We start from the raw sequence: 27,659 nt of genomic DNA, 5'->3' as shown, positions 1-27,659 counted from the left end.
CCTAATGGCCAAATTAGACGCGCTTGCGCAGTCCAGGTCTTCTCCTGTTCTCTATGGGGCTCCGTGTAGCTCCGTGTAGCTCCGCCCCGTCACGTGCCGATTCCAGCCAATCAGGAGGCTGGAATCGGCAATGGACCGCACAGAAGAGCTGCGGTCCACGGAGGAAGAGGATCCCGGCGGCCATCTTCACCGGTAAGTATAGAAGTCACCGGAGCGCGGGGATTCAGGTAAGCGCTGTGCTGTTCTTTTTTTCAGTCCCTGCATCGGGGTTGTCTCGCGCCGAACGGGGGGGGGGGGGTTGAAAAAAAAAAAAACCCGTTTCGGCGCGGGACAACCCCTTTAAGGACAGAACTGTCCAAGAAGGCTGGGAAATATTGCGAAATGAGATTCTCAAAGCCCAATCGTTAATCCTTAAAAGACGGAAGAATTGGAAACATTTAAAGAGGCCAGGATGGATGAACACAGAACTTGCACACATGTTAATTAGAGATGAGCGAACGTGTTCTTAACGAACACTTACGCACCCAGACACCGGCTTATCCGAGGACTTCAGTGTCCGCGCGTAAGTATTCGGCCGGCGCCGGGCGGCGGGGGGAGGTGCGGCGGCGCGGGCGGCAGCAGCGGGGAACAGGGGGGAGCCCTCTCTCTCTCCCTCTCCCCCCCACTCCCCGCCGCACCCCCCCGCGCTGCCACGGCGACCCCCGAACTTTTTTCGCCCGAGCACGGAATTGCTCGCAAAGTTCGGTGCTCGGGTGAAAAGGGGCGGAGCCGAACACGTTCGCTCATCTCTAATGTTAATACCTAAAGAAAAATATAATGCGGTCTGCAGAAACTGTAGGGCACGTGTCAGAAAAGCTAAAGCTAATAATGAATTGAGGCTTGCAACAGAGGTCAAAAGCAATAAAAAAGGATTTGGGGGGTATGTCAAAAGCAAAAGAAAAGTCAAAGATGCTATTGGATGCTTACAGGATGAAAATGGTGAATTGGTTAAGAATGATATCGAGAAGGCCAAACTTTTGAATTCATATTTTGTATCTGTTTGCTCTCAAAAAGGAGATGGAACATCAGCTGATTTTCCCTGTGCTATTGGAGGAATAAAAGAATGCAGGCTATCTGTAAGCAGAGAGATGATGAGGGAACACTTAGCTAACTTAAATTAATTCAAGTCTCAAGGTCCAGATAAATTACATCCTAGGATACTAAAGGAAGCAGCGGAGGTAATTGCTGAACCAGCCATAATCTTTGAAAATTCCTGGAGAGCAGGAGAACTCCCAGAAGATTGGAAAAGGGCAAATGTCCCTATCTTCAAAAAGGGGGAGGAAGGTTGATCCAGGAAACTACATGCCTGTGAGCCTGACTTCTATACCAGGAAAGATCTTTGAGCAAATTATTAAACAGCATGTATTCAAGTACTTGAAATAAATGGAGTAATTAACCAGAGCCAGCATGGGTTTCTAACAAACAAGTCATGCCAGACAAATCTAATTTCCTTCTATGACAGAATCACCGACTGGGTTGATGCGGTGGATATAGCATATCTTGACTTTAGTAAAGCATTTGACAAAGTATCTCATACCATACTTATTGAAAAAATGACAAAATATGGGATTGACAAGGCAACTGTTTGGTGGATTCACAACTGGCTGAATGATTGTACTCAAAGAGTGGTCATAAATGGCTGTACATCCAAGTGGAAGAATGTATCAAGTGGGGTATCACAAGGCTCTGTCCTAGGCCCAGTGTTGTTCAACATTTTTATAAATGATCTGGAGAAGGGAATTTATGGGAAACTGATCAAATTTGCCGACGATACAACGCTAGGAGGGATAGCTAACACTAGGGAAGAGAGAAAGAGTATTTAAAAAGATCTAGAAAAGCTTGAACAGTGGGCAGCGACTAACAGAATTGTATTTAACAAGGAGAAATGCAAAGTCCTACATGTAGGCAAAAAAAAAAATGAAAAAAGCACATACAGAATGGGAGGAATTAGGCTAAGCAGCAGCACATGTGGAAAAGACTTGGGTATACTAATAGATCATAGACTGAACATGAGTCAACAATGTGATGCAGCAGCCAAAAAGGCAAACACAATTCTGGAATGTATTAAGAGAAGCATAGCATCTACATCACGTGAGGTAATTATCCCCCTCTACTCTTCCTTGGTCAGACCTCATCTGGAATACTGTATCCAGTTCTGGGCACCCCACTTTAAAGAAGAGATAGAGAAACTGGAGCAAGTTCAGAGAAGAGTTACCAGGATGGTGAGCGGTCTGCAAATCATGTCCTATGAGGAATGGTTAAAGGATCTGGGAATGTTTAGCTTGCAAAAAAGAAGGCTGAGAAAAAGCTTAATAGCTGTCTACAAATATCCGAAGGACTGTCACAGTGCAGAGAGATCAGCCCTATTCTCATTTGCACAGGGAAAGACTAGAAGCAATGGGATGAAACTGAAAGGCAGGAGTCGCAAATTATATATTAGTAAAAGACTTTCTGAAAGTGAGGGCGATCAATAAGTGGAACAGGTTACCATGGGAGGTGGTGAGTTCTCCTTCAATGGAAGTGATCAAACAACAGCTGGACTAATATCTGTCTGGGATGATTTAGTGAATCCTGCACTGAGCAGGGGGTTGGACCAGATGACTCTGGAGGTCCCTTCCAACTCTACCATTCTATGATTCTATCTAACAATTGTCTAACACTTCCTGTTCTGTAAAGAAAACATTTCAGACATCATATCATCAGAGGCATGATTACAATGAGAGGTATCATCTACAATATATATAGAGAGAGAGATAACACAGGATTTACTATCCATAATTATATGGATGGTAACATTTTATCTACAGCCCTGCATGCACAATGACCTCTGCACATGTCAAAGAACATGCCTAGAACAGTCTCCTATAGACACAATGGATCAGCTCCCGGCCATTGTGTGAATGGCCAATGTGGCTGCTGTAAAGAATATCTCTAAATGCTGTTAACTACAGATCAAGTGAGATGGTAGCCCCTATAGGGCATGTACAGCGAATAGAATAAGCAAAAATTTACAATCAAAAAGTAAAAACAGATTTAAAAAAAAGGTTTCACGTTCTGGTTTTAATTAGTATAAAATAGTTTAGGTGATACATTTCTCTTAAGTATTTTACTGTAAATGTACTCACAGTCCTGCTGTTCCATCTGCTTATCACCCCTTCAAAGACATAAAGTACGAAAAAGATATCACAGCATGCAGTTATATAAGCAATGAAGTTTGAGGAAGTAGTGATATAATCAGTTAAGTTGAATTAAAAAGTTGGTGTCTAGGAGTTGAAAAAAAAAGGGTCTGCTTTTGTTTCTCCATAAACAGTATCATTCTTGATGGCAGCTCCACGCTATTCAATTGAATTAAGGTGACCGGCAGTCCTTCAAACCAGGTAGGGCATATTTATCATTGTACTCCGAGAAAGAAGCTGTGTTACTGCACTATGGGTTGCAGACCTATCCTGAACCTATTACTAGAATACGGACCTAATTAAAAGAGGTTGCTGTGAATTGGCAAGTGGGCTTATACTGGTTGATCAAAATACGGATTAAGAATCACATGGTCATCTTTGTAAAAATTAGCTTAGCAACATGACAAAGTAAATAAATTAATTGACAAAGCCCAGACACGTACTTATAACATTAAAAACTAACATATATCACCAAGTTACACTTCTAACAACCAACAACCCATTAGCAGAATACTTTAAACTCAAGGGGTGGTTTAAAAACATCCTACTTCTGTGTCACTGTTCATAGTAATATCCCTTACTGATTTCACTTGAAACATAAATTTGTCCTAATTACTTTTAGATAACTTCCGCTGTCATCAGTGTACTACAGAAAGATGATATAAATGGTTGTCACGAAGTTCAGACTGGCCCTTCAAAGAATGAGAAACTCCGCCTATAGGCCCTGCTACAATAGAGCCTATGAGGTCCAGCCATAGACAACGCCATCAGACGCTAGTGATAGTACTACAGTAGAAAAAAATGGAGTTTTCACATCAAAATTATAGACAAATTTACTTGTTCTGTATAGCCTGAGCAACATAAGATCTCAGACTATGGTCCCAGAGGTGTAGCTATAAAGGATCTGGTGGTACAGATGTGTCCTCCTTTACCTATTCATGAATTTAAGGAAATACATTTCTCCCAATACAAATTTAGTACACTATCACAACAACCTTTGACAGGCTATAAGCCACCTCACAACCACTGGGTGGAAACATATATACATATAGCATAAATATCTCCTGACAGAATATCTCAAAATCATGTGCTTTTCATAACTGAAATTTCCTGCGACACATTTTGAGACATGTGAAGAGGAAACTTAAGAAGGGAGACATCTGTAATAGTTGCATCAGGGTCTACTGCCTGAGGGGGCCAGACTGCTCCTAATCCATATAAAAAGGCAGCAGCATTATAAATGGTAGGTGGAGGCCCTGTTAAATAGTTTGCATTGGGGCCCACAAACTTCAGGTCAGACCTCTGCATATTCCCATATAATTTGCATGCCTCAAATATCCGAGACATCAACTTGAAGGTGCTTTTTTTTCTATATATGGAGGTCTGTTGGAATGTATCGTAAATTCAACAAAGGAGTGGTTCAAAATCGTATTCCTCATTAATGCGAATTATACTTGTATACAATTAATGGCTCATTATAAGATAGTCACACTTTAAAATACAGTATCACTGGGAGTATAGCCAAAAAATTATTATGCGCGCCTATCATTAAGCATCATTATGTGCCTTACACTACTCACCGAGACAAGAGCTAACATTTACAGATCACTGGTATTATATGCATTTGAAGGCTACAATTGCAAGCGGATGAGAGACTGATCTGTGGATGAAAGAGAACAATTGACAAAACACAGCTGGCGCGTGCATTTGGCCCTTCATAATACATCCAGAACTAATGATATATGATCACAGTTAGAATATTAGCATCGTTGTAATAGAGGAGTCACATCTTCACTTCTTGTAATATATGTTCTCTCTTTGCACTAATTTTGCATCTGTGGCAGCTGTTCTCTTCCAATTTTCTCTTGCAGGATGTATTGTATGTTCCATCCAGACATACCCTTATATTGTAGACTACAACTCTATGATTTTGGTGATTCAATTTGTTAGGCATGTGCAATATATCTAATGCTGGCAATTTGGAGATAGAAAGAGTGTCAATACTTTGGAAAGATTTGCTAGCACACCATGTCATAAATCTCTTTGGCTGCTTTTGTTTGTGTTAAAATGCAACCGTATCTCAAAGATGATTTAAGATCCGCTCTTTCTCTGCATTTATAAAGGATGGTTGTATTGCAAATGGAGCACATACATCAATGCAATGGCTTGGCTTGCCCTGAACCAAATTCAGAGAGACAGAAAATGTTTTAGTGATTCTTCTCTCTCGAAGGGCCTTCGCGGTGGAGAACTTCTTAAATCAATAGCAATTACATTAATTACTACTGGGGAAATCAATTACCCATTTGCCAAGGCAAATAGTATTCTTAAATATAATGAAAAACACAGCAGGTGAAAGCTTTCTCCAGGAGGGTAGATTGTGGATCACAGCTGGCTGGAGGAAGTTTCCTCTACAATAAAATCATTATTATTAGTAATAGTAGTAGCATCAAACATCCCATAGGTTTTTTTTTTTTGGGGGGGGGGGGCAGTTTGGACAAGAGTTTCTTATAATAAACAGAAATATTCTGCTATATAGAGGTCATTCTTCATGACCTTCACTTTTGATCTGGCACCACTAACATCAGGTGCAGATGGGTTTTATTGCTTTTTCAACTTCCTTTGGTCTGATTTCCTATCAATTAGGACCACACCAGCTGACTTCTCAGCGGTACTAACAGTAGCTCATAATCCAGCACAGCCTCCAGCATACACCAAGAAACACAAAGGTTATTCACTATAGCTCAATGTAGATGAAAGAAATAGAATGAGGAAACAAAATACAGTTATGCACTCCGTAATCCACTTTTATCCATTTTAAATTCAAGTGTCACTGCTAACAAACGAGGGGCACATCTGCCAAACTAGTATTATTATTGGCATGTGATAGGTTGGTTTCAGAATAAGATAACTCCTTGTCATGTAGGCGCCTGTCCAGACTTCTTGCTGGCCTTGGTTCGGGCGGCATATAGCTAGTTCCATTTAACAATAAAACTAATATTGCTATGAACAGGTAGTGTGTTTTATATATGTTGTAGAACCTTCAATGACGTCACCAGGGGGCGAAGTGATGACATCACCAGGGGTGGAGCATAAGAATCACACACACACACTCACAGACAAGTGGTCATTAGTAGTTTGATTTTTGTAGTCATTCACTTTGCATTATGATACATAAATGCTCCTCTACACATTAGTTGGCAGAAACTGTAGTGGGACTCTCACTAGGAACTATCCAGAACAGCTTCATTGACACATGGAGAATGTGTTTACAGTTGCTGTATTCAGACTATTTATGCAGCAGTTGGCATTATGTCTCAAAATATCTGTGTTCTCCTTAAGAGCATAAAGGCTGGTGTAAACCGGTCCATAAACATTTCAGGGAGGTAGGAGAATATGTGCTGCATGGGGTGTATAAATAGATATCAGATAGATAGAAAGATAAATAGATATTAGATAGATAGAAAGATAGATAGATATCAGATAGATAGATAGATAAATAGGTCCAATATAGAATAAAAAGTAATATTAGCCATGGAAAGTTTTGAATATTTTAATTTATATTAGAAATTCACATTTACCAGAAAGACCCTCAAATTAACGTGCATTTCATTCAACTTGAGCAGTGGGTTCTTAATGCCTTGTTGTATAAGAGATTCCCTGTGTTCATTCAATTATTAATTGCAATAAGATTGCAATCTCCAGGGCAAGATAGTTGGCACACATGTATGAAGTAACTCCAGATAATGGATTTCTCCTACCAGCTTTTGTTCACAGCACTTTTATTAACACAGCAACACAGAACAAACTCTGGCCATCTGGCCACTATCTAAACATTTAGTTTTTCCTTTCTATATCAGGGGCAAGGCCCACCACCTACACCCCAAAACAGATATATGTCCACTTAGGTAGCTGCCATAGGCATTTGGCTTAAGCCTATCTCTTTCCTAGTTTGGAGTTCTCTATGAAAGGCTCACACCTGTTTTATTGAGTCCTCACAGATGATAACTAATTAGGCTAATTTGACACCCTAAAAAACAGACAGTTCTGTAAGGATGAAGTTGCATCTACCCTTCTCTTCCCCAACTCCAGTAATCCAGGACCTTTACTGGGTTACATATTTAACCCCCTGCAGAGTAATACCTTGTCCTCTACTTTCTGTATCCTGGATGCCTATAATTTGGCTCTTTGCTGACATAAACGTGACACTCCAGTGGCCCCTCTGGTAAATTGTATAACCAGTGAACAATTTTTATCTGACTAATGCTCACATTACAAGATATGCACATCACAAAAATGATGCCATTACATATTATTAAGTTCTTAGAAAATGTGCAAATATTCATTTTGATTTCATTCCAAAGACTTTGGGGGCCCCTGGTATACTTCTGTAGGGGCTAGATTGTATTCCACGTATATTCATCCAAATGGGCTGCCCTGTGTGGACCTTATATGTACATTGCTTACTAGAAGGACATATAGACGCCCTACATAAACACTCATGTTCCCCTTTCAGCATCAATCCTTATATCTGCACCAAAGGAATAGATTTTAACTAAGATGTACTGCATAGGAACAAATTAAAGGAGTCCAATAAACTCAATCCAAACTGTAATGCCCTTTAATGGGGAAACATGTAATTATACGGAGCTTTTCCCAGACAGAATAGGTCTTTTCTTAAGGTGCTTTTACAGGGAACGATTATCGTTAAAAAAATAACTAGATCATTTGATTTTGAACGATAATCGTTCAGTGCAAATACGGCCAATGATTGACTGATGAATGATAATCCGTTTACTTATCATTCATTGTCTATTTCATGCTAGCATAAAGATCATCGTTGGCTCACTCGCTAATCGTCTGGTTTAAACACCGATTGTTCAGTTGTTCTCATTCACATGTCAAAGTACCCTTTGAAAAAAACAAGATCACATTAAATAAATAGGTACTTATAGTACCTGGATGTTCCACAGTGGCTCAACGGTCCATAGTGGTTCATGGTGGCTCAGAGCAAAGCAACACTACGGGCAGTCTGTAGCTTCTCTTGTGTTTGCTTTGACTTCTTCGCTCACCCCAACAACATACTGCTATGCAATTATTTGGCTTTCTATGGATTTGCTGCTAGTGTGTATCTAAGACCCTGTTTAGACCTTTTTTTTTATCTCTCTATTCACCATGTACACCAGGTAATGCTCCTGATGTATACTTTGAATTATGGTCTTAAGGTAGGCAAATGTACTCAGATACATATATCACCTGTTGACTCCCATTTTAAAAGGAAAATATAGACTGTGCAGTACAGTATACATTGTTTGAGGGAACCCGCTATGTTCATAAAAGTAGCTGATGACACTAAAAAAATTCCATTTGGTCGTAACACCCAAATTTATGCCAGAGGGTACACTTTTGGCGTGGGTTGGGCAAATTAAATGCTGTAGACACGTTCAGCATATATAGTACATCAAGAGCATTTCCAACATGAACTTAGCCCAAAACTAGGGACCAAATTGGGTGAGTACTCTATAGATATACATTTGTCAGTGTGATATAAGCAATGCAAAATAAAATTGAGCTCAATGTACACACTAATCACAGTATAACTAGCACTCCTTGTGATGACTCGTGCGTGCCTGGCTCCATGTGTCTGGGCTGCATGCACCAAATGAGGGTACAAACATGGTGGGTAAATAAGGGGATACATCTGTTTTTTTATTTTTTATATGAAAAAAAAAGCACTTTACGACTCTGCCAGCATGTTCCGTTTAAGTAAAAAATGGTAAATTTTGAGCTACTTACAAATCATATGTTGATCGTTGCCTGATGATTTGCTTCCAGATGGATTTATACAGTACAGCCGCTTGCATGACTGAACCAGAATACATTTATTTAAAACGTGCGCTGAATATTCCTAATCTGCTAAATACTCACTTGGGAGAGTTTGATTTATTAATTATTTATGCTTTGCATCTTGATGCTTGATTATGCTTTTTATCCAGTCAGACAATTTAGTCTTCATATCATGTTTCAATCTGTTTGGCTGTTTACCTTTTCCATTCTCTCCTTTCAGCTCCTAGCTCGTATCCGCATATGACTGCCTCAGGTTGTCAGGAGACGGGAAACCATTTTTTATTGGGAAGACAAAAAGACAACAAGAAAGGGAGTCATCGAATCAAGCCAAAGGCCCTAAAAAATATCTCAAAAGAGAGGCCCAACTCTCTGGTGGACCTGAAAACATACAAGGACACAAAGATTTTAGTGGCTAAATTCCTGGAACACTCGAACTGTCACTTGTCTCCAGAAGTACAACATGTTGTAAATAGTATTAAGTCTGTCATCAAATCTGATGAGCGGCACATGGAGGAAGCCATCTTTAGTGCCAACATTATAGACCAGGTAAGGTAATATGACAAAGTCATAGGTCAATCTAGTGACTGCGGAACTGCGAAGTTTAACTTGACACTTAACCTTTAACTGTGGACATGGAGTCTCACAGACCCTCCCCATTCTAGATTTCTGAGAATCTCCAGGAATGGGAATAGGGAAGTATGCGATTTATATAACATAAATAAGTAAACATTGATTATTTCTACATGGTTTTTAATTATTTATAACCTGAAAATTAATAAAAACTATTTCTTGTAAACATCCAGTGCGAAAAAAGTCAACCTCAAAATATGGCCGCCTGCAGACGAGCGGGTCAGATCCGGCGGTGAGAATTCTCGCCGCGGGACCCGACCCGAGCGCCTGCAGAGACGAGCACGTACTCACCCGCGCCCGGCGGCCCCGGCTCTTTGACCGGAGTCGGCGGCCGGGTGAGTGACGTTTCTGTGCGAGCCCCGCACAAAAATAGGACATGCTGCGGTTTGTTTGCCGCGCGACATTTTGCGCGGCCAAACCGCGGCCGTCTGCATAGGAGTGCGTATTGTAATGCACTCCTATGCAGGCTTTCAGTGGCGGAAATCCTGCGGGAAATCCCGCCGCGGGATTTCCGCCCGTGTGCAGGCGGCCTATAGGAGACTGTTAGACCCCCACGTAGAAGTGTAACAAATAAATCAGATCCACAGTTAAAGGTTAATGCATTGAATAAACTGTGGCACAGAACTTTTTCTTGCCCTTTCAATAGCTTTTCAATGGCATTTGTTGCACTAAGATTAATCAACTTGTTGCAATAAATTATCAGCGTTGGGTTAAATTTTGCTAGATCTGTACACTTTCCACTCAGTTCTGCCTGCAGCGGTCTAACCATTGTATATGCAATATACATATGTACAAATGTTGAGTTTGTCAATATGAAAGAGCTGAGTGTGTCATTTGGCATAATGTGGCTTAATATCAACAAATTAATTATCTTAAAGAAGACTTGTCACCACTCCTGACTTGTCTGTTTTAGTAAATACTTGTATTCCCCATAATATTACGACTGTGGAGCATCTTTTCTTAGGTCCAATGTCCATGGGCGTTTCAAGCAGCCATGGACCGTAAAGGTGGCTTTTAGAGATGAGCGAGCACCAAAATGCTCGGGTGCTCGTTACTCGGGACGAAATTATCGCGATGCTCGAGGGTTCGTTTCGAGTAAGGAACCCCATTGAAGTCAATGGGCGACCCGAGCATTTTTGTATATCGCCGATGCTCGCTAAGGTTTTCATTTGTGAAAATCTGGGCAATTCAAGAAAGTGATGGGAACGACACAGAAACGGATAGGGCAGGCGAGGGGCTACATGTTGGGCTGCATCTCAAGTTCCCAGGTCCCACTATTAAGCCACAATAGCGGCAAGAGTGGGCCCCCCTCCCAACAACTTTTACTTCTGAAAAGCGCTCATTAGCAATGCATACCTTAGCTAAGCACCACACTACCTCCAACAAAGCACAATCACTGCCTGCATGACACTCCGCTGCCACTTCCCCTGGCTTACATGCTGCCCAACCCCCCCCCCCCACGACCCAGTGTCCACAGCGCACACCAAACTGTCCCTGCCCAGCCTTCAGCTGCCCTCATGCCACGCCACACTCATGTCTATTTATAAGTGCGTCTGCCAGAGGAAAAGCAGGCACACACTGCAGAGGGTTGGCACGGCTAGGCAGCGACCCTCTTTGAAAGGGGCGGGGCGATAGTCCACAATCCTGTACAGAAGCAATGAGAAATCCAATCCTGTGCCACCTCCATCTGGAGCTGCACACGTGGGCATAGCAATGGAGAACCTATGTGCCACACACTATTCATTCTGTCAAGGTGTCTGCATGCCCCAGTCAGACTGGGTTTTTTTATAAATAGTCACAGGCAGGTACAACTCCGCAATGGGAATTCCGTGTGCACCCACAGCATGGGTGGCTCCCTGGAACCCACCGGCTGTACATAAATGTATCCCATTACAGTGCCCATCACAGCTGAGCTAACGTCAGATTAAATGCAGGTGGGCTTCGGCCCACACTGCATGCCCCAACCTGACCGGGCTTTTTAATTCATAGACACAGGCAGGTACAACTCCATATTGTGAAGTCCCTGTGGACCGACAGCATGGGTGGCTCCCTGGAACCCACCGGCGGTACATAAATATATCCCATTGCATTGTCCATCACAGCTGAGGTAATGTCATGTTTAATGCAGGTGGGCTTCGGCCCACACTGCATGCCCCAGTCAGACTGGGGTTCTTTAGAAGTGGACACATGCAGTTACAACTCCCTGTGGACCCACAGCATGGGTGGCTCCCTGGAACCCACCGGCAGTACATAAATATATCCCATTGCAGTGCCCAACACAGCTGATGTAACGTCAGCTGTAATGCAGGTGGGCTAAAAATTAATTTGATTACACTGTAGGCGAGGGCCCCCAAAAATTGGTGTACCAACAGTACTAATGTACCTGAGAAAAATTGCCCATGCCCAACCAAGAGGGCAGGTGAAACCCATTAATCGCTTTGGTTAATGTGGCTTAATTGGTAACTAGGCCTGGAGGCAGCCCAGTTAAAATAAAAATTGGTTGAGGTGCAAGTTTCAACGCTTTAATGAGCATTGAAACGTATAAAAATTGTTTACAAAAATTATATGACTGAGCCTTGTGGGCCTAAGAAAAATTGCCCGTTCGGCGTGATTATGTGAGGTTTCAGAAGGAGGAGCAGGAGGAGGAGGAGGAATATTATACACAGATTGATGAAGCAAGAAGGTCCCCGTTTTTGATGGGGATAGAGAACGATGCTTCCATCCACGGGTGTAGCCTACGTATTGCTTAGGTATCGCTGCTGTCCGCTGGTGGAGAAGAGAAGTCTGGGGAAATCTAGGCTTTGTTCATCTTGATGAGTGTAAGCCTGTCGGCACTGTCGGTTGACAGGCGGGTACGCTTATCTGTGATGATTCCCCCAGCCGCACTAAACACCCTCTCTGACAAGACGCTAGCCGCAGGACAAGCAAGCACCTCCAGGGCATACAGTGCGAGTTCAGGCCACGTGTCCAGCTTTGGCACCCAGTAGTTGTAGGGAGCAGAGGCGTCACGGAGGACGGTCGTGCGATCGGCTACGTACTCCCTCACCATCCTTATACAGTGCTCCCACCGACTCAGCCTTGACTGGGGAGCGGTGACACAGTCTTGCTGGGGAGCCATAAAGCTTTCAAGGGCCTTAGAGAGTGTTCCCCTGCCTGTGCTGTACATGCTGCCTGATCTCCGCGCCTCCCCTGCTACCTGGCCCTCGGAACTGCGCCTTCAGCCACTAGCGCTGTCGGATGGGAATTTTACCATCAGTTTGTCCGCCAGGGTCCTGTGGTATAGCATCACTCTCGAACCCCTTTCCTCTTCGGGTATGAGAGTGGAAAGGTTCTCCTTATACCGTGGGTCAAGCAGTGTGTACACCCAGTAATCCGTAGTGGCCAGAATGCGTGTAACGCGAGGGTCACGAGAAAGGCATCCTAACATGAAGTCAGCCATGTGTGCCAGGGTACCTGTACGCAACACATGGCTGTCCTCACTAGGAAGATCACTTTCAGGATCCTCCTCCTCCTACTCAGGCCATACACGCTGAAAGGATGACAGGCAAGCAGCATGTGTACCCTCAGCAGTGGGCCAAGCTGTCTCTTCCCCCTCCTCCTCATCCTCCTCCCCCTCCTCCTCCTCCTCCTCAACGCGCTGAGATATAGACAGGAGGGTGCTCTGACTATCCAGCGACATACTGTCTTCCCCCGGCTCTGTTTCCGAGCGCAAAGCGTCTGCCTTTATGCATTGCAGGGAACTTCTCAAGAGGCATAGCAGAGGAATGGTGACGCTAATGATTGCAGCATCGCCGCTCACCATCTGGGTAGACTCCTCAAAGTTTCTAAGGACCTGGCAGATGTCTGCCAACCAGGCCCACTCTTCTGTAAAGAATTGAGGAGGCTGACTCCCACTGCGCCGCCCATGTTGGAGTTGGTATTCCACTATAGCTCTACGCTGCTCATAGAGCCTGGCCAACATGTGGAGCGTAGAGTTCCACCGTGTGGGCACGTCGCACAGCAGTCGGTGCACTGGCAGATTAAACCGATGTTGCAGGGTGCGCAGGGTGGCAGCGTCCGTGTGTGACTTGCGGAAATGTGCGCAGAGCCGATGCACCTTTCTGAGCAGGTCTGACAAGCGTGGGTAGCTTTTCAGAAAGCGCTGAACCACCAAATTAAAGACGTGGGCCAGGCATGGCACGTGCGTGAGGCTGCCGAGCTGCAGAGCCGCCACCAGGTTACGGCCGTTGTCACACACGACCATGCCCGGTTGGAGGCTCAGCGGCGCAAGCCAGCGGTCGGTCTGCTCTGTCAGACCCTGCAGCAGTTCGTGGGCCGTGTGCCTCTTATCACGTAAGCTGAGTAGTTTCAGCACGGCCTGCTGACGCTTGCCCACCGCTGTGCTGCCACGCTGCGCGACACCGACTGCTGGCGACGTGCTGCTGCTGCTGACACATCTTGATTGCGAGACAGAGGTTGCGTTGAAGGAGGAGGAGGGTGGTTTAGTGGAGGAAGCATACACCGCCGCAGATACCAGCACCGAGCTGGGGCCCGCAATTCTGGGGGTGGGTAGGACGTGAGCGGTCCCAGGCTCTGACTCTGTCCCAGCCTCCACTAAATTCACCCAATGTGCCGTCAGGGAGATATAGTGGCCCTGCCCGCCTGTGCTTGTCCACGTGTCTGTTGTTAAGTGGACCTTGCCAGTAACCGCGTTGGTGAGGGCGCGTACAATGTTGCGGGAGATGTGGTCGTGCAGGGCTGGGACAGCACATCGGGAAAAGTAGTGGCGACTGGGAACTGAGTAGCGCGGGGCCGCCGCCGCCATCATACTTTTGAAAGACTCCGTTTCCACAACCCTATACGGCAGCATCTCCAGGCTGATAAATTTGGCTATGTGCACGTTGAACGCTTGAGCGTGCGGGTGCGTGGCGGCGTACTTGCGCTTGCGCTCAAACACTTGCGCTAGCGACGGCTGGACGGTGCGCTGACAGACATTGGTGGATGGGGCCGAGGACAGCGGAGGTGAGGGTGTGGGTGCAGGCCTGGAGACGGTAGTGCCTGTGCCCTGAGAGGGGGGTTGGATCTCAGTGGCAGGTTGGGGCACAGGGGGAGAGGCAGCGGTGCAAAATCAGCGGTGCAAAATCCCACCTTGTGGGGTGCTTGGCCATCATATGTCTGCGCATGCTGGTGGTGGTGAGGCTGGTGGTGGTGGCTCCCCGGCTGATCTTGGCGCAACAAAGGTTGCACACCACTGTTCGTCGGTCGTCTGCACTCTCAGTGAAAAACTGCCAGACCTTTGAGCACCTCGGCCTCTGCAGGGTGGCATGGCGCGAGGGGGCGCTTTGGGAAACAGTTGGTGGATTATTCGGTCTGGCCCTGCCTCTACCCCTGGACACCGCACTGCCTCTTGCAACCTGCTCTGCTGCTGCCCTTGCCTCCCCCTCTGAAGACCTGTCCTCAGTAGGCGTAGCAAACCAGGTGGGGTCAGTCACCTCATTGTCCTGCTGCTCTTCCTCAGAATCCTCTGTGCGCTCCTCCCTCGGACTTACTGCCCTTACTACTACCTCACTGATAGACAACTGTGTCTCAACGTCATCGTCCTCCTCACCCACTGAAAGGTCTTGAGACAGTTGCCGGAAGTCCCCAGCCTCATCCCCCGGACCCCGGGAACTTTCCAATGGTTGGGCATCAGTCACCATAAACTCCTCTGGTGGGAGAGGAACCACTGCTGCCCAATCTGAGCAGGGGCCCGAGAACAGTTCCTGGGAGTCTGCCCGCTCCTCAGAATGTCTCATTGTAATGGAGTGAGGAGGCTGGGAGGAAGGAGGAGCAGCAGCCAGAAGATTCTGAGTTGCAGCAGTGGATGGCGCAGAACTGTGGGTGGATGATAGATTGCTGGATGCACTTTCTGCCATCCACGACAGGACCTGCTCACACTGCTCATTTTCTAATAAAGGTCTACCGCGTAGACCCATTAATTGTGCGATGAATGTGGGGACGCCAGAAACGTGCCTCTTTCCTAATCCCGCAGTAGTCGGCTGCAATACACCTGGATCAGGAGCTTGGCCTGTGTCCACACCCTGACTTGGGCCTCCGCGTCCTCGGCCGCGTCCACGTCCTTTAGGCCTACCCCTACCCCTCAGCATGCTGTATTACCAGTAATGCAAAACAGAACGCTGTAATTAAATGTGCCGCTTATTGGCCTGTGGTTGGAGGCTGACTTCGCTTACAGAATGCCAGGAAATAATTTTGCGCAAGCCTGCTGTAACACTTAGCTGGCTGCGTATGAATTTGGAGAACTACTACACCCAGCAGAGACCCAGAACACTGAGGACAGTGACAGGCAGCCCAAATAGATTTTTTTTCCCCAAATGTTTTTGCAAAGGCCCACTGCCTATATTCAATCAATATGTCTTCTGTCCCTGCCTAAGCGCTTCTGGCCCTGGAGTATGTCAAAGAACTGCAGAGTGTTGCACTGTGGACTGCAATACAGCGGTGATTTAACAGCCCAGACAGAGCCAGGAAATAATTTTGCGCAAGCCTGCTGTAACACTTAGCTGGCTGCGTATGAATTTGGAGAACTACTACACCCAGCAGAGACCCAGAACACTGAGGACAGTCACAGGCAGCCCAAATAGATTTTTTTCCCCAAATGTTTTTGCAAAGGCCCACTGCCTATATTCAATCAATATGTCTTCTGTCCCTGCCTAAGCGCTTCTGGCCCTGGAGTATGTCAAAGAACTGCAGAGTGTTGCACTGTGGACTGCAATACAGCGGTGATTTAACAGCCCAGACAGAGCCAGAAAATAATTTTGCTCAAGCCTGCTGTAACACTTATCTGGCTGCGTATGAATTTGGAGAACTACTACACCCAGCAGAGACCCAGAACACCAAGGACAGTCACAGGCAGCCCAAATAAATTTTTTCCCCCAAATGTTTTTGCAAAGGCCCACTGCCTATATTCAATCAATATGTCTTCTGTCCCTGCCTAAGTGCTTCTGGCCCTGGAGTATGTCAAAGAACTGCAGAGTGTTGCACTGTGGACTGCAATACAGCGTGAATTTAACAGCCCAGACAGAGCCAGGAAATAATTTTTCGCAAGCCTGCTGTAACACTTAGCTGGCTGTGTATGAATTTGGAGAAATACTACACCCAGCAGAGACCCAGAACACTGAGGACAGTCACAGGCAGCCCAAATAGATTTTTTTCCTAAGCCTAAGCACTTCTGGCCCTGGAGTATTACTGCAGGGCGCAATGCTTTGCACGGCCGATATACCAAAAAAAAAAAAGTGCAACACTGCAAAAAGCAGCCTCCACAGTACTGCACACGGTTAGATGTGGCCCTAAGAAGGACCGTTGAGGTACTTGAAGCCTAAAATACTCCTAACGCTCTCCCTGCCTAAGCACTTCTGCCCCTGGAGTATTACTGCAGGGCGCAATGCTCTGCACGGCCGATATACCAAAAAAAAAAAAAATGTGCAACACTGCAAAAAGCAGCCTCCACACTACTGCACACGGTTAGATGTGGCCCTAAGAAAGACCGTTGGGGTTCTTGAAGCCTACAATAACTCCTAACACTCTCCCTATAGCAGCTCCAGCATCAGCAGCACTTTCCCTGAGCTATGACAGAACGCATCTGTGGCGAGCCGCGGGAGGGGCCGATTTTTATACTCGGGTAACACCTGATCTCGCCAGCCACTCACTGCAGGGGGGTGGTATAGGGCTTGAACGTCGCAGGGGGAAGTTGTAATGCCTTCCCTGTCTCTATTGGCCAGAAAAGCGCGCTAACGTCTCAGAGATGAAAGTGAAAGTAACCCGAACATCGCGTGGTGCTCGTCACGAGTAACGAGCATCTCGAACACGCTAATACTCGAACAAGTATCAAGCTCGGACGAGTACGTTCGCTCATCTCTAGTGGCTTTACATGGGATAACTATAGTCCGAATAGTCATTTGAAACATTCACTAAAATGAGTTGTTGGTGTACACATGATTGTTGTCTGTGTGCTTTTACACAGAGCCATTCTTGTAAAACTCAGAGAGAGAAGGCAACAAAAGAAGATAACAGAATAACTGCCTCTTATATTTGCTCTACTGAGCGACTATTTGGACAATTGTTGTTCCATATAAAGCTATTCTAACTTCAGCTATGATGGAACAAACTGCGAATAGGTTAAACCACACACAGCAAGCTCTACATGTACTCTCTTGGTTGAACAATCTTTATGAAGCTCATTCTAGTGGTACATATATTCTCAATCTCTGTCTACTATTAGTCAGAACGTTATTCGTCTTGATTAACAAAATCACCTCAATCTTAGCAAAATCAAATTGGGTAAATCTGAACCGATTTTTGACGAAAATTATTGGAAAATCAAATTTCTCATAATGCAGCAAATCAGCCACCAGAATGCTTTGATGATGTCACCAAATGTGTCCTCCATCTTGAATATGGGTAGCAGCTTCATTGGAAACCTGCATCGCATGACCTAGCCATATATAACATTGGTAGAGTGTAACTTTAGACTAATGGACACAGATGCCTTCCACAACATGATGCTTTGTGTTAACCCACAGTACCAAATGCCCAGCCACCATTTCTTTGCCCAAAAATCCATCCCTTCCCTCCTTTCCTGCATCCCTATGTGAGTGATAAGTCCCTGAAATTGAGGAACACTGGGTGCACCTGACCACAGACACCTAGTCCATGAAGCATGACCAAGGGCATTATATATATATCCTTAACAGCATACAGGGTCAATATCTTGTACAGATATTAGAGATGAGCGAACACCAAAATGTTCGGGTGTTCGTTATTCGGAACGAACTTCCCGTGATGCTCGAGGGTTCGTTTTGAACAACGAACCCCATTGAAGTCAATGGGCGACCAGAACATTTTTGTATTTCGCCGATGCTTGCTAAGGTTTTCATGTGTGAAAATCTGGGCAATTCAGGAAAGTGATGGGAATGACACAGTGACGGATAGGGCAGGCGAGGGGCTACATGGTGGGCTGCATCTCAAGTTCACAGGTCCCACTATTAAGCCACAATAGCGGCAAGAGTGCCCCCCCCCCCACTGTCAGCATAAAGATCGTCCTCCTCTGGCACAGCTGTAACAGCTGTAGCAGAGAAGAACGATGTTTGCCCATTGAATTCAATGGAGCGGCAATACAGCATGTTCCACTGAATGCAATGGGCTGCCGGCGATCGCAGGATGAATGGTCGGAAAGGGGTTAAATATATAACCCCTTTCCTGCAATTCATCCAGAAATGTGTTACACTAAAAATATATACCGGCGTATAAGGCGACCGGGCGTATAAGACGACCCCCCAACTGTCACCTTATACGCCGGCAATACAGTGGAGCAAAGAATAAAAAGCATTACTTACGTTTTTAGATGATCTGCGGTGCTCCTGCAGGCTGTCACTCCCTCCTAATCCACGGCAGACAAGCTTTCTCTATGAAAGGCTTTAAATCCCTGCCTCCAGAAACACAGCCAATCACAGCCATTCAATGACATCATTGTCATTGGCTGTGATTGGCTGAAGGCACGTGTGCTTCTGGAGGCAGGGATTTAAAGTCTTTCGTGGAGAAAGCAATACTCTGCCGTGGACCAGGAGGGAGTGACAGCCTGCAGGAGCGCCGCAGATCATCTAAAAACGTAAGTAATGATTTTTATTCTTTGCTCCACTGTATTACCGGCGTATAAGGTGACAGTTGGGGGGTCGTCTTATACGCCCTGTCGCCTTATACGCCGGTATATATTTTTAGTGTAACACATTTCTGGATGAATTGCAGGAAAGGGGTTATATATTTAACCCCTTTCCGACCATTCATCCTGCGATCGCCGGCAGCCCATTGCATTCAGTGGAACATGCTGTATTGCCGCTCCATTGAATTCAATGGGCAAACATCGTTCTTCTCTGCTACAGCTGTTACAGCTGTGCCAGAGAAGAAGGATTTGTCTTCTATATGTTCTCAATGGGGTCAGCGCTGCTGCCGCTGGCCCCATTGAGCGCATATAGAATGCATCCATAGCGAGCAGCGGGAGGGGCAGATTTCAATACTCGGGTGACACCTTATCTCCCCAGCCACTCACAGCAGGGGGGTGGTATAGGGCTTAAACGTTGCAGGGGGAAGTTGTAATGCCTTCCCTGTCTTTATATTGGCCAAAAAAAAGCGCTAACGTCTCAGGGAAGAAAGTTTAATTTACCAGAACACCGCATGGTGTTCGTTACGAATAACGAACATCCCGAACACCCTAATATTCGCACGAATATCAAGCTCGGACGAACGCGTTCGCTCATCTCTAACAGATATCCATATGTGACAAAACCACTCTCTGTGATCCCCGCTATAAGCCCAAAATTACAAATCTCATTTTGGCTGTGGAGAAGGACCTTAAAATGCAGCACTATCAGGATAGACTGTTAAGCAGCTACTGCAGAGCATTCCTCCATGGCCGCAGGGAAGCATCTGCAAGTGATATCAGCTCAATGTGGATGAGCAGCAGGCCACCGCACCAGCACCACCAGTGACAGGGAAAGTCTAATAGAAGTGTGGCACAGTTTTTTCAGCCCATTGTAGCCTTCTGCAGAAGCACCGGATAGGACTCAGGCCTTATTCACACGACCATATATATGCAGCTATTTAGTTGTGTCCAAAAATCAGGCAAAAATCACGACCATCTGAAGCATTGGATTCTAATATATTCATTCAGATGCCCAATTTTTAACCATGTAAAAAATTGCGCCGTCAAAAATAGCACATTCAAAACAGTCGCTGATTTTTTACGCTGCATCCAAAGATAGGCCTTGCCCTATCTTTGACCAAGATACACTGGAAGCTCCCATAGACTCCAATGGGAGCTGAAAAAAAAGGGAGGGGGGAGTTTAGCAGTATCCAACACTTGGAAAAGAAGACAGCTGGCTCTATTTAAGCATTGGCAGTCATTCCGAGGATTTCTGCTGACCAAGGGATTTCCACGGTGCAGTTTTTTTTTTGCCGATACGAAGCAGCCGCACGGGTGCACAGCAGAAAATGCTCGGCTAAAGATCAGGACTTAATCGCGGCCATTCTGCCAGTGTGCTATTAGAAAGGGTGTTCAGTACAGTTGGGGGTGTAATAACTGACAAATATATTCCCCTGCCTACAGACAATGTGGATCACCTGATATTTATAAAAATGAAACAGGCATGGATGTCACCTGACTTCTGTACCCCCATTGCAGATTCCACTGATTAGTGAAAATGCTGGCAATTTTTAATCACATAGATTTATGTCATATACACTGTGCCGTTAAGGTGCTGTTGCTGGTGGTGGTGATGCGCTCCTTCTCCAGCTTTCATCATGTTTCCTCCTGTAACTTACCCCAAACGTGAAATATGTCAACATGGAAATACATAGCTATGTGAGGATCACACTCTGCACTCAAGGTGCTGTTACTGGTGGTAGTGAAACTACTGCTGCTCTCCTTCTCCTGCTTCCGCCATGTTTTCTCATCCTCCTTCTCCCAAAACAAAATTTTTGTAAGCATAAGAAATAGCAGTAGCTACAGCTGTTCTTGGAGCAGGCCCGTGCTTGAGTGTTGTGTTCACCGGGCAGAACTTGTCCTTGTAAAATTTATGGCATTGATTTTAAAATAAGCAGCACACCTGCTCTCTTTCTTGGCACAATTTTTGATCTAGGAGACCCTGTGTGGGCTTCTTTTGTTTTCAGTGACATCTCTGTGCTTCAATTGACTTCTACCATTGTACGCTATGTTGACCAATATTTGGTTCACCAGATATTTGGCTTCATTCCCCTGCAATTTGGGGAGGGGAAGGCGTGAGTTTGGCTGCACTGGGGACCTTCTGAAGGGCAAATTAATGAACCCGATCTTTACTTAGTTGGAATCGGCTGTCCTTATTCACAGTGATTTTCATAAAATCGGCCTTATACTAACACAAACCATTTACTCCAAAATTCGCTCATCACTGCTAGGTAATACTAAAGAATAAAAATCTTCATTTAGACCTGTATCAGGTCCATTACATCTACCCATCCCCGGTCAGCTTTGGGTAAAACCATTAACTTACTTCTTCTATTTATATGTTACCAACTACACTGAATCCATAGTCATAGCATAATTCATAGAGTCAAAGAACACAAATCTATGAAACATCAGTTGCACTTATGACATCATTAAATAAGTTGCTTGTGGCTTTAGCCCCCATGTGAGAAAGAGCAATCATTGTACATTTAACACTGAATGTTGCCTTTTACCTTCATGCTTCATATCTCAATTTTAGTGTTTAATAATCCATTACATATATTACACTTTAGGACTTTTGAACTTTAAAAATAAAGCAATTCTTGGAATGTAGAAGCCACTGCACTGCCGTCACAGAACTGTTAAGCATTTCAGTAGTTTTCACTGATCTTGGTCATAGTTCAAACTAACACTTGGAAGAATATGGCATAATTCAGTTGTCATGAAAGTCTGGTAAATGGAAGATGCAGTAAAATAATTTCAGCCTTCCATTATTCATTAGGGCAGAGCTCTCAAACTTTTTGAAGGTCACAAGCCACGGACATGCATGATAACCATTGTTGAACCACATTGAGTAGTAGAAGGGAAAAATTACATTAACCCTTTGCAATCCAATTTTGACTTCAGGGTTTCCTAGGGGGCTTTCTTTTTCTGCCATTAAACAATGGTGCCATCTGCTGGCTAGAGCCAGTACTGTGGTATGTGACATGCTGCAGAGGCCCCCCCGACCACAGAGCGGCCAGTAATCTACAGTAAGAATACCCTCCCGGACGTCTTCCGACATCAAAGCTATACAGCCATCAATCAGAATGTCTTTAGACGTCAGACAGTGGATTGGAAAGGGTTAAAGATATGGCCAATGGATACATTTTTTCACCCCAGTATTAGCTGTCTGTGACTTAATACGAAGTTCCAGTGATACTATAACATCCCTAGTGCCTCTAGTTGCCGATGGCATGTGTGGCTGTGTTCGCCATCTACTGAGGAGCCACATGCAGAAAGCCTAAGTGTCACATTTGCTGTTGTGGAGATCTAGATTTGTTAACTGCTTGTTACCCACGGTCAGCGATTCTATCTCAGCACAAAAGAATCTGAGAGAGTATAATGTCAAATCCTTGCACAGTTGTCATTTTTGTTTTCCTAATTTTGTGTAACAATTTTTTTAAATTTTTGCTTCAAAAATATCTGATTTACTGCAGTTTTATGCAAACAGTTTTACTACATTGATCTGTTAACTTTTGGTTGATATCATCAGTGTCTACCCATTAGATGAAAAACCTAGTATATTTCTCATGGAAGTGGTACTATGCAGTATTTGTCATTTAGCTATTTGGGACTATATCAATTCTGTATCCCTATATCTTACTGAATTAAGATAAAGCAGTAGGTTGGCCTTCGGTTGAATGAAGAACCCAAAGAGAACAACTGAGATGGTATCTAGATTGGGAGAGGTAAATGGACTTATTTGAATGGAGGGAAAGAAGAAACAGAGATTACATTAGAATAAGACTATGGATCTTCATTTACCAGCAAAATGCCACCACTTCTTATTCAATCACGTCACCCCAAGAGTTAAATTATAAGTTATTTAAACCATCTCACAAGTACATTAGGGCTTTGTTCTTAAAATGTACATTGTGCATATGATACCATTTGCTTAATCTTTATTTTAAAAATTACTTTTACAATAAAGCCACTTAACCACATACATCATCTATTAAAGAAGACTAGTTATTAGACTTTATAGTACCAGTGTTTCTGGTGGTGCAATGCACCAGTTATAATGTAGTATAGTGAATTATATCATCACATGTAACTGACTGAGGACCTGTGATGAGGGTTGGAGTTGGTCAAAATATTGAAGGACCTGTGATGTCACCATTATGTGATCAGGGGTGGAGCTCAGAGCTCCTGTGATTCCATTGCTTGCTGTGGTAAATTAGTGGCTGGAATGAAGGATCTGTGATTATGTCACCATCATGTGATCAAGGGCGGAGCATGTAACTTACTCGATGAAGGACCTGTGATGATGTCACCATCATGTGATCAGGGGTAGAGCATGTAACTCACTCAGTCACTCACGGACAAGTGGTCGTTAGCACTTTGATTAGTCTTTCAAAGCCAATTTTTTTAGTAAACTAATTTTTTGTACAATATCTTTTTTTCCTTATTTATTTTAAGTAACATTTTCAAAACCAATTAATAAATTAAAAATAATTACTCGCTCTTGACAAGCAAGCCACTATCCATCTTGTTGTTGATGCTCCCAAAGAGTTCTAGGTCCTCAAAAATTTTACTTTCATGCAATGTATACTGTGCTAGAGATGTAATGTACATTATACAAGTACAGCTTATGTCCTTTGAAATGGTGCTGATATGGTGATTTTGTCATTCCTGCTTCTTTCTGATATTTAAAACGGCATCTGATTATTTATTTCCAGAAACCTGTGGTTTTCATGCGAGTTCCTTGGGAAGTAGATCTATTCTTTAGTCCATGACCTCCAATGTAAAGTATATTACTTGGCCCATGTTTATTTATAACACTGAGCTCTTCCTATGTGGCAGTGGTAACTCTGAGCCCTCTGAGGCATCGGGGTCTAGGTTCAACATCTACCTCTGTACCCTTATAGCTAACTTAATACATACAAGAACTTTTAGGAAGCTGAGAAGATTTTAGTCATTTTACATAATGTGGGATGTTGGAAGCTTGTATAACTAAAGGCCTTTTTAGATGGGACAAATGTCGGGCAAACGATGCCCCACACTCTTCCCCGCACATACTCGCTGTCGTGCTGCTGCATGGGAGCTAGTATTGCTGGCTCACAGCGGGAAGGCTGGAGAAGAGTTCTCTCCTTGCACTCCCCCGCCGCTCTCCATTAAGTTAACATAGCGGCCGTTCAGTACTGAACAGCTGCTATTTACAATGAGCGATCAGCTCATCGTCCATCGTTTATGTAGCATAAATGATGGCCAATGAGCAGATCGCTCATCGTTCAGTGTAAACAGCAGCCATTCAGGATTAAACGGTCACTATGTTAAGTGAATATAGAAGGGCGGGGGAGCGAGAGGAGAGAAATCTCCTGCAGCTGCCCCGCCCCCATGCTGGCCTCTCTGTGAGTGAGCTAGCACTACTAGCTCCTGTGCAGGAGCACATGAGCAAGGACATACAGGGACGAGTGTCGGGCATCGTTTGCCTGACATTCGCCCTGTCAAAATAGACCCTTAGTTTCTGTTCAAACACTTTTACTGATGTGAACAACTTAAAGGGAACTTGTCACATTGAATGTGCAGTCCGATCTGTGGTTAGAGAGCAAAAGGAGCTGAACAGAGTGATATTTAGTTATGTGGGGAAGGATTCATTAGAACCTGTAATGAATTGTTTTAACCCTCTGCTTATTTTGGCCTTAAAGGGGTGGTCTCGCGAAACAAAGTGGGGTTATACACTTCCGTATGGCCATATTAATGCACTTTGTAATATACATCGTCCATTAAATATGAGCCATACAGAAGTTATTCACTTACCTGCTCCGTTGCTAGCGTCCTCGTCTCCATGGTTCCGTCTAAATTCGCCGGCAGCTTGCTTTTTTAGACGCGCTTGCGCAGTCCGGTCTTCTCCATTCAGCACGAGCCGCTTCAGTGTGCTCCCCGCTACAGCTCCTCTGCGCATGCGCAGACGAGCTGTCACTGCTCGGGAGCGCGCTGGAGCGGCCATTCTGTACCTTCCTCTGTTAGAGGAAGGTGCAGAGCTGCCGAGCTGTCCGGAGAAGCCGCCCAGCTGTCCCGCCGTCCAGCTGTCCTGGTAAGTGATGGGCCGGGGGGGCTGCCGCTGTGATGGGGGAACTAGCGCTAGGCCGGGGGGGCTGCCGCTGTGATGGGGGGGGCTGTCGCTGCGCCGGGGGGGCTGCCGCTGTGATGGGGGAACTATCGCTAGGCCGGGGGGGCTGCCGCTGTGATGGGGGGGGCTGTCGCTGCGCCGGGGGGGCTGCCGCTGTGATGGGGGAACTAGCGCTAGGCCGGGGGGCTGCCGCTGTGATGGGGGGGGCTGTCGCTGCGCCGGGGGGGGGCTGCCGCTGTGATGGGGGAACTAGCGCTAGGCCGGGGGGGGCTGTCGCTGGGCCGGGGGGGGGGCTGTCGCTGCGCCGGGGGAACTAGCGCTGGGCCGGGGGGGGCTGTCGCTGGGCCGGGGGGGCTGCCGCTGTGATGGGGGGGGGGGGCTGCGCCGGTTACCTTCTGCCTGGCGGTGGGTGACTGGTCGGCCGTGTTCACTCCAGGGGTCCGGTCGGCGGCTGCGGGGCGTCCTGTTGTCAGGGAGACACAGCTGGTAGTGTCTCGGGAGCGCGCACGTCGGGCTACAGCAAGCGATGCGAAAAGAGCCGGCGGCCATCTTGGGAAAAAGTTTTATAAGTTGCTGGAACGGTAAGTAGAAACCAGCTAGGAAAGTAATTTACAGGGGTAATTAGTAATGTATGTTTAATTAGGGGGACTGGGCAAAAAAAAAAATTCACTGCTTCCTCGAGACATCTCCTTTAAGTATCTGGTAGGTGGTCTTATTCAGAGATTGACAGCTTTCTATACACACTGATATAGGGAGGGATGTCAATTGCTGATTGGGACCACCCACTGGACTCCTGAGGTCAAAATTAGGTATAGCTCAATAAATTACAAGTTATACTAAATCTCTCCTCAGAAAACCATATATTATATTAATTATTGTAATGTTTGTCGAGAAGTTCATGATTTTACCTCCTTCTTCAGTCACATATTGGTCTTATTCATTCCGTTTGTTTCATCAACAGGTAATTACAAGCTCTCAGCACAGTGTCAGTATTTCAAGAAAACGACTGCAAGAAGATCTTCACCTTCGAAGTTGTGGTGCTCTCAGTTCTCCAGTAACATTTCTACACAGGATACATCTAACACGTGAAATGGATCAAGACAGACCACATAGTCTTATCGGAGTCTGCAGAGAAACCATTCTCTGACAACCAATTTTTAAAAGATTGCATGCAAAGACTGAGGACATTGAAATTCAATTCTGTCACCAACACCAACAAACAACATGGCATCTCTGATATGAACATGGTCATGCATGGGACAATAGACTCCTTTTTAAAGAGGTCCCTGAATGTATTGTGTTCTGCACCAACAATGCAAGCTTTATTTCCACAAAGAAGCCTTTTTGGAACAGACATCTGAAGTTTAATCTATTTTTAATTTAAAATAGAGAATTGAATATTGCTGCCATGTAGCTTCATTAAATGTAAACCATCTTCTCAACAGTTGCCACCTCCCAGAGAAGGGAGTCATTAATTGGTCCTGCAAACTTGCAGGTAAAAATGTACGTATATCCTATCTGTACCATCAATGAAAGGTAGCATAACATATAAAAAAAAAAAAAATCTTCAGAAGAAGAAAAATCTTACAACCTCAGTGTTGTATTACTTTATGTACCTCAAAGTGTTTTCACAAAGTGATTTAATAAAAAAGTAACAGAAACTTGTTTTTCTGTAACGTCTATTTTGGTTATTAAATTATTGATGGGTTTTTCCAACAATTGACTTTTAGCACAGGTTGATCTGATAAGAGTGAAATTGGTGGCAGCCGAGAGCTACCTTTCCCCTCCCAACCTCAAAAACAAATGTAAGACATCAATTTTCCAAGAAGACTTCAAGCATGTGTAGTCACCTCTCCATGAAACCTGCAGAAGAACATTTCAATAAAGCTAATAATGAATTGAGGATTCTAGGGGTATGTCAAAAGCATAAGAAAAGTCAAAGATGTTATAGGATTTTAACAGGATAAAAATGGTGAATTGGTAAAAATGATATTGGCAAAGGCCGAACTTTTAAGTTACTATTTTGTATCTTTTTTTTCTCAAAAAGTAGATGTAACATCAACTTTCTTCCCTGTGCTATTGGGGGAATAAAAGAATGCAGGCTATAGGCAAAGAGATTGTGAGG

The 27,659-nt window shown here is 44.8% G+C and overlaps 1 protein-coding gene across 1 annotated transcript in view; it reads left to right on the top strand.

Annotated features, from left to right (window-relative positions):
* ENTREP2 (endosomal transmembrane epsin interactor 2) overlaps positions 1–27,145 on the top strand; it is a 786,181-nt gene extending 759,036 nt beyond the window's left edge. The window contains exons 10-11 of the mRNA XM_066589957.1: positions 9,280–9,605; positions 26,496–27,145. Of these exons, the coding sequence (XP_066446054.1) occupies positions 9,280–9,605; positions 26,496–26,681 (512 nt within the window). The 3' untranslated portion in view covers positions 26,682–27,145. The remainder of the gene's footprint in view (positions 1–9,279; positions 9,606–26,495) is intronic.
* Positions 27,146–27,659: the final 514 nt, after the last annotated feature.

Source organism: Eleutherodactylus coqui, chromosome 2 (assembly GCF_035609145.1).
Source record: "Eleutherodactylus coqui strain aEleCoq1 chromosome 2, aEleCoq1.hap1, whole genome shotgun sequence".
Classification (NCBI taxonomy): domain Eukaryota; kingdom Metazoa; phylum Chordata; class Amphibia; order Anura; family Eleutherodactylidae; genus Eleutherodactylus; species Eleutherodactylus coqui.
Note: the sequence above shows the minus strand (reverse complement) of the source record. Positions and strands in the feature narration are given on the sequence as shown.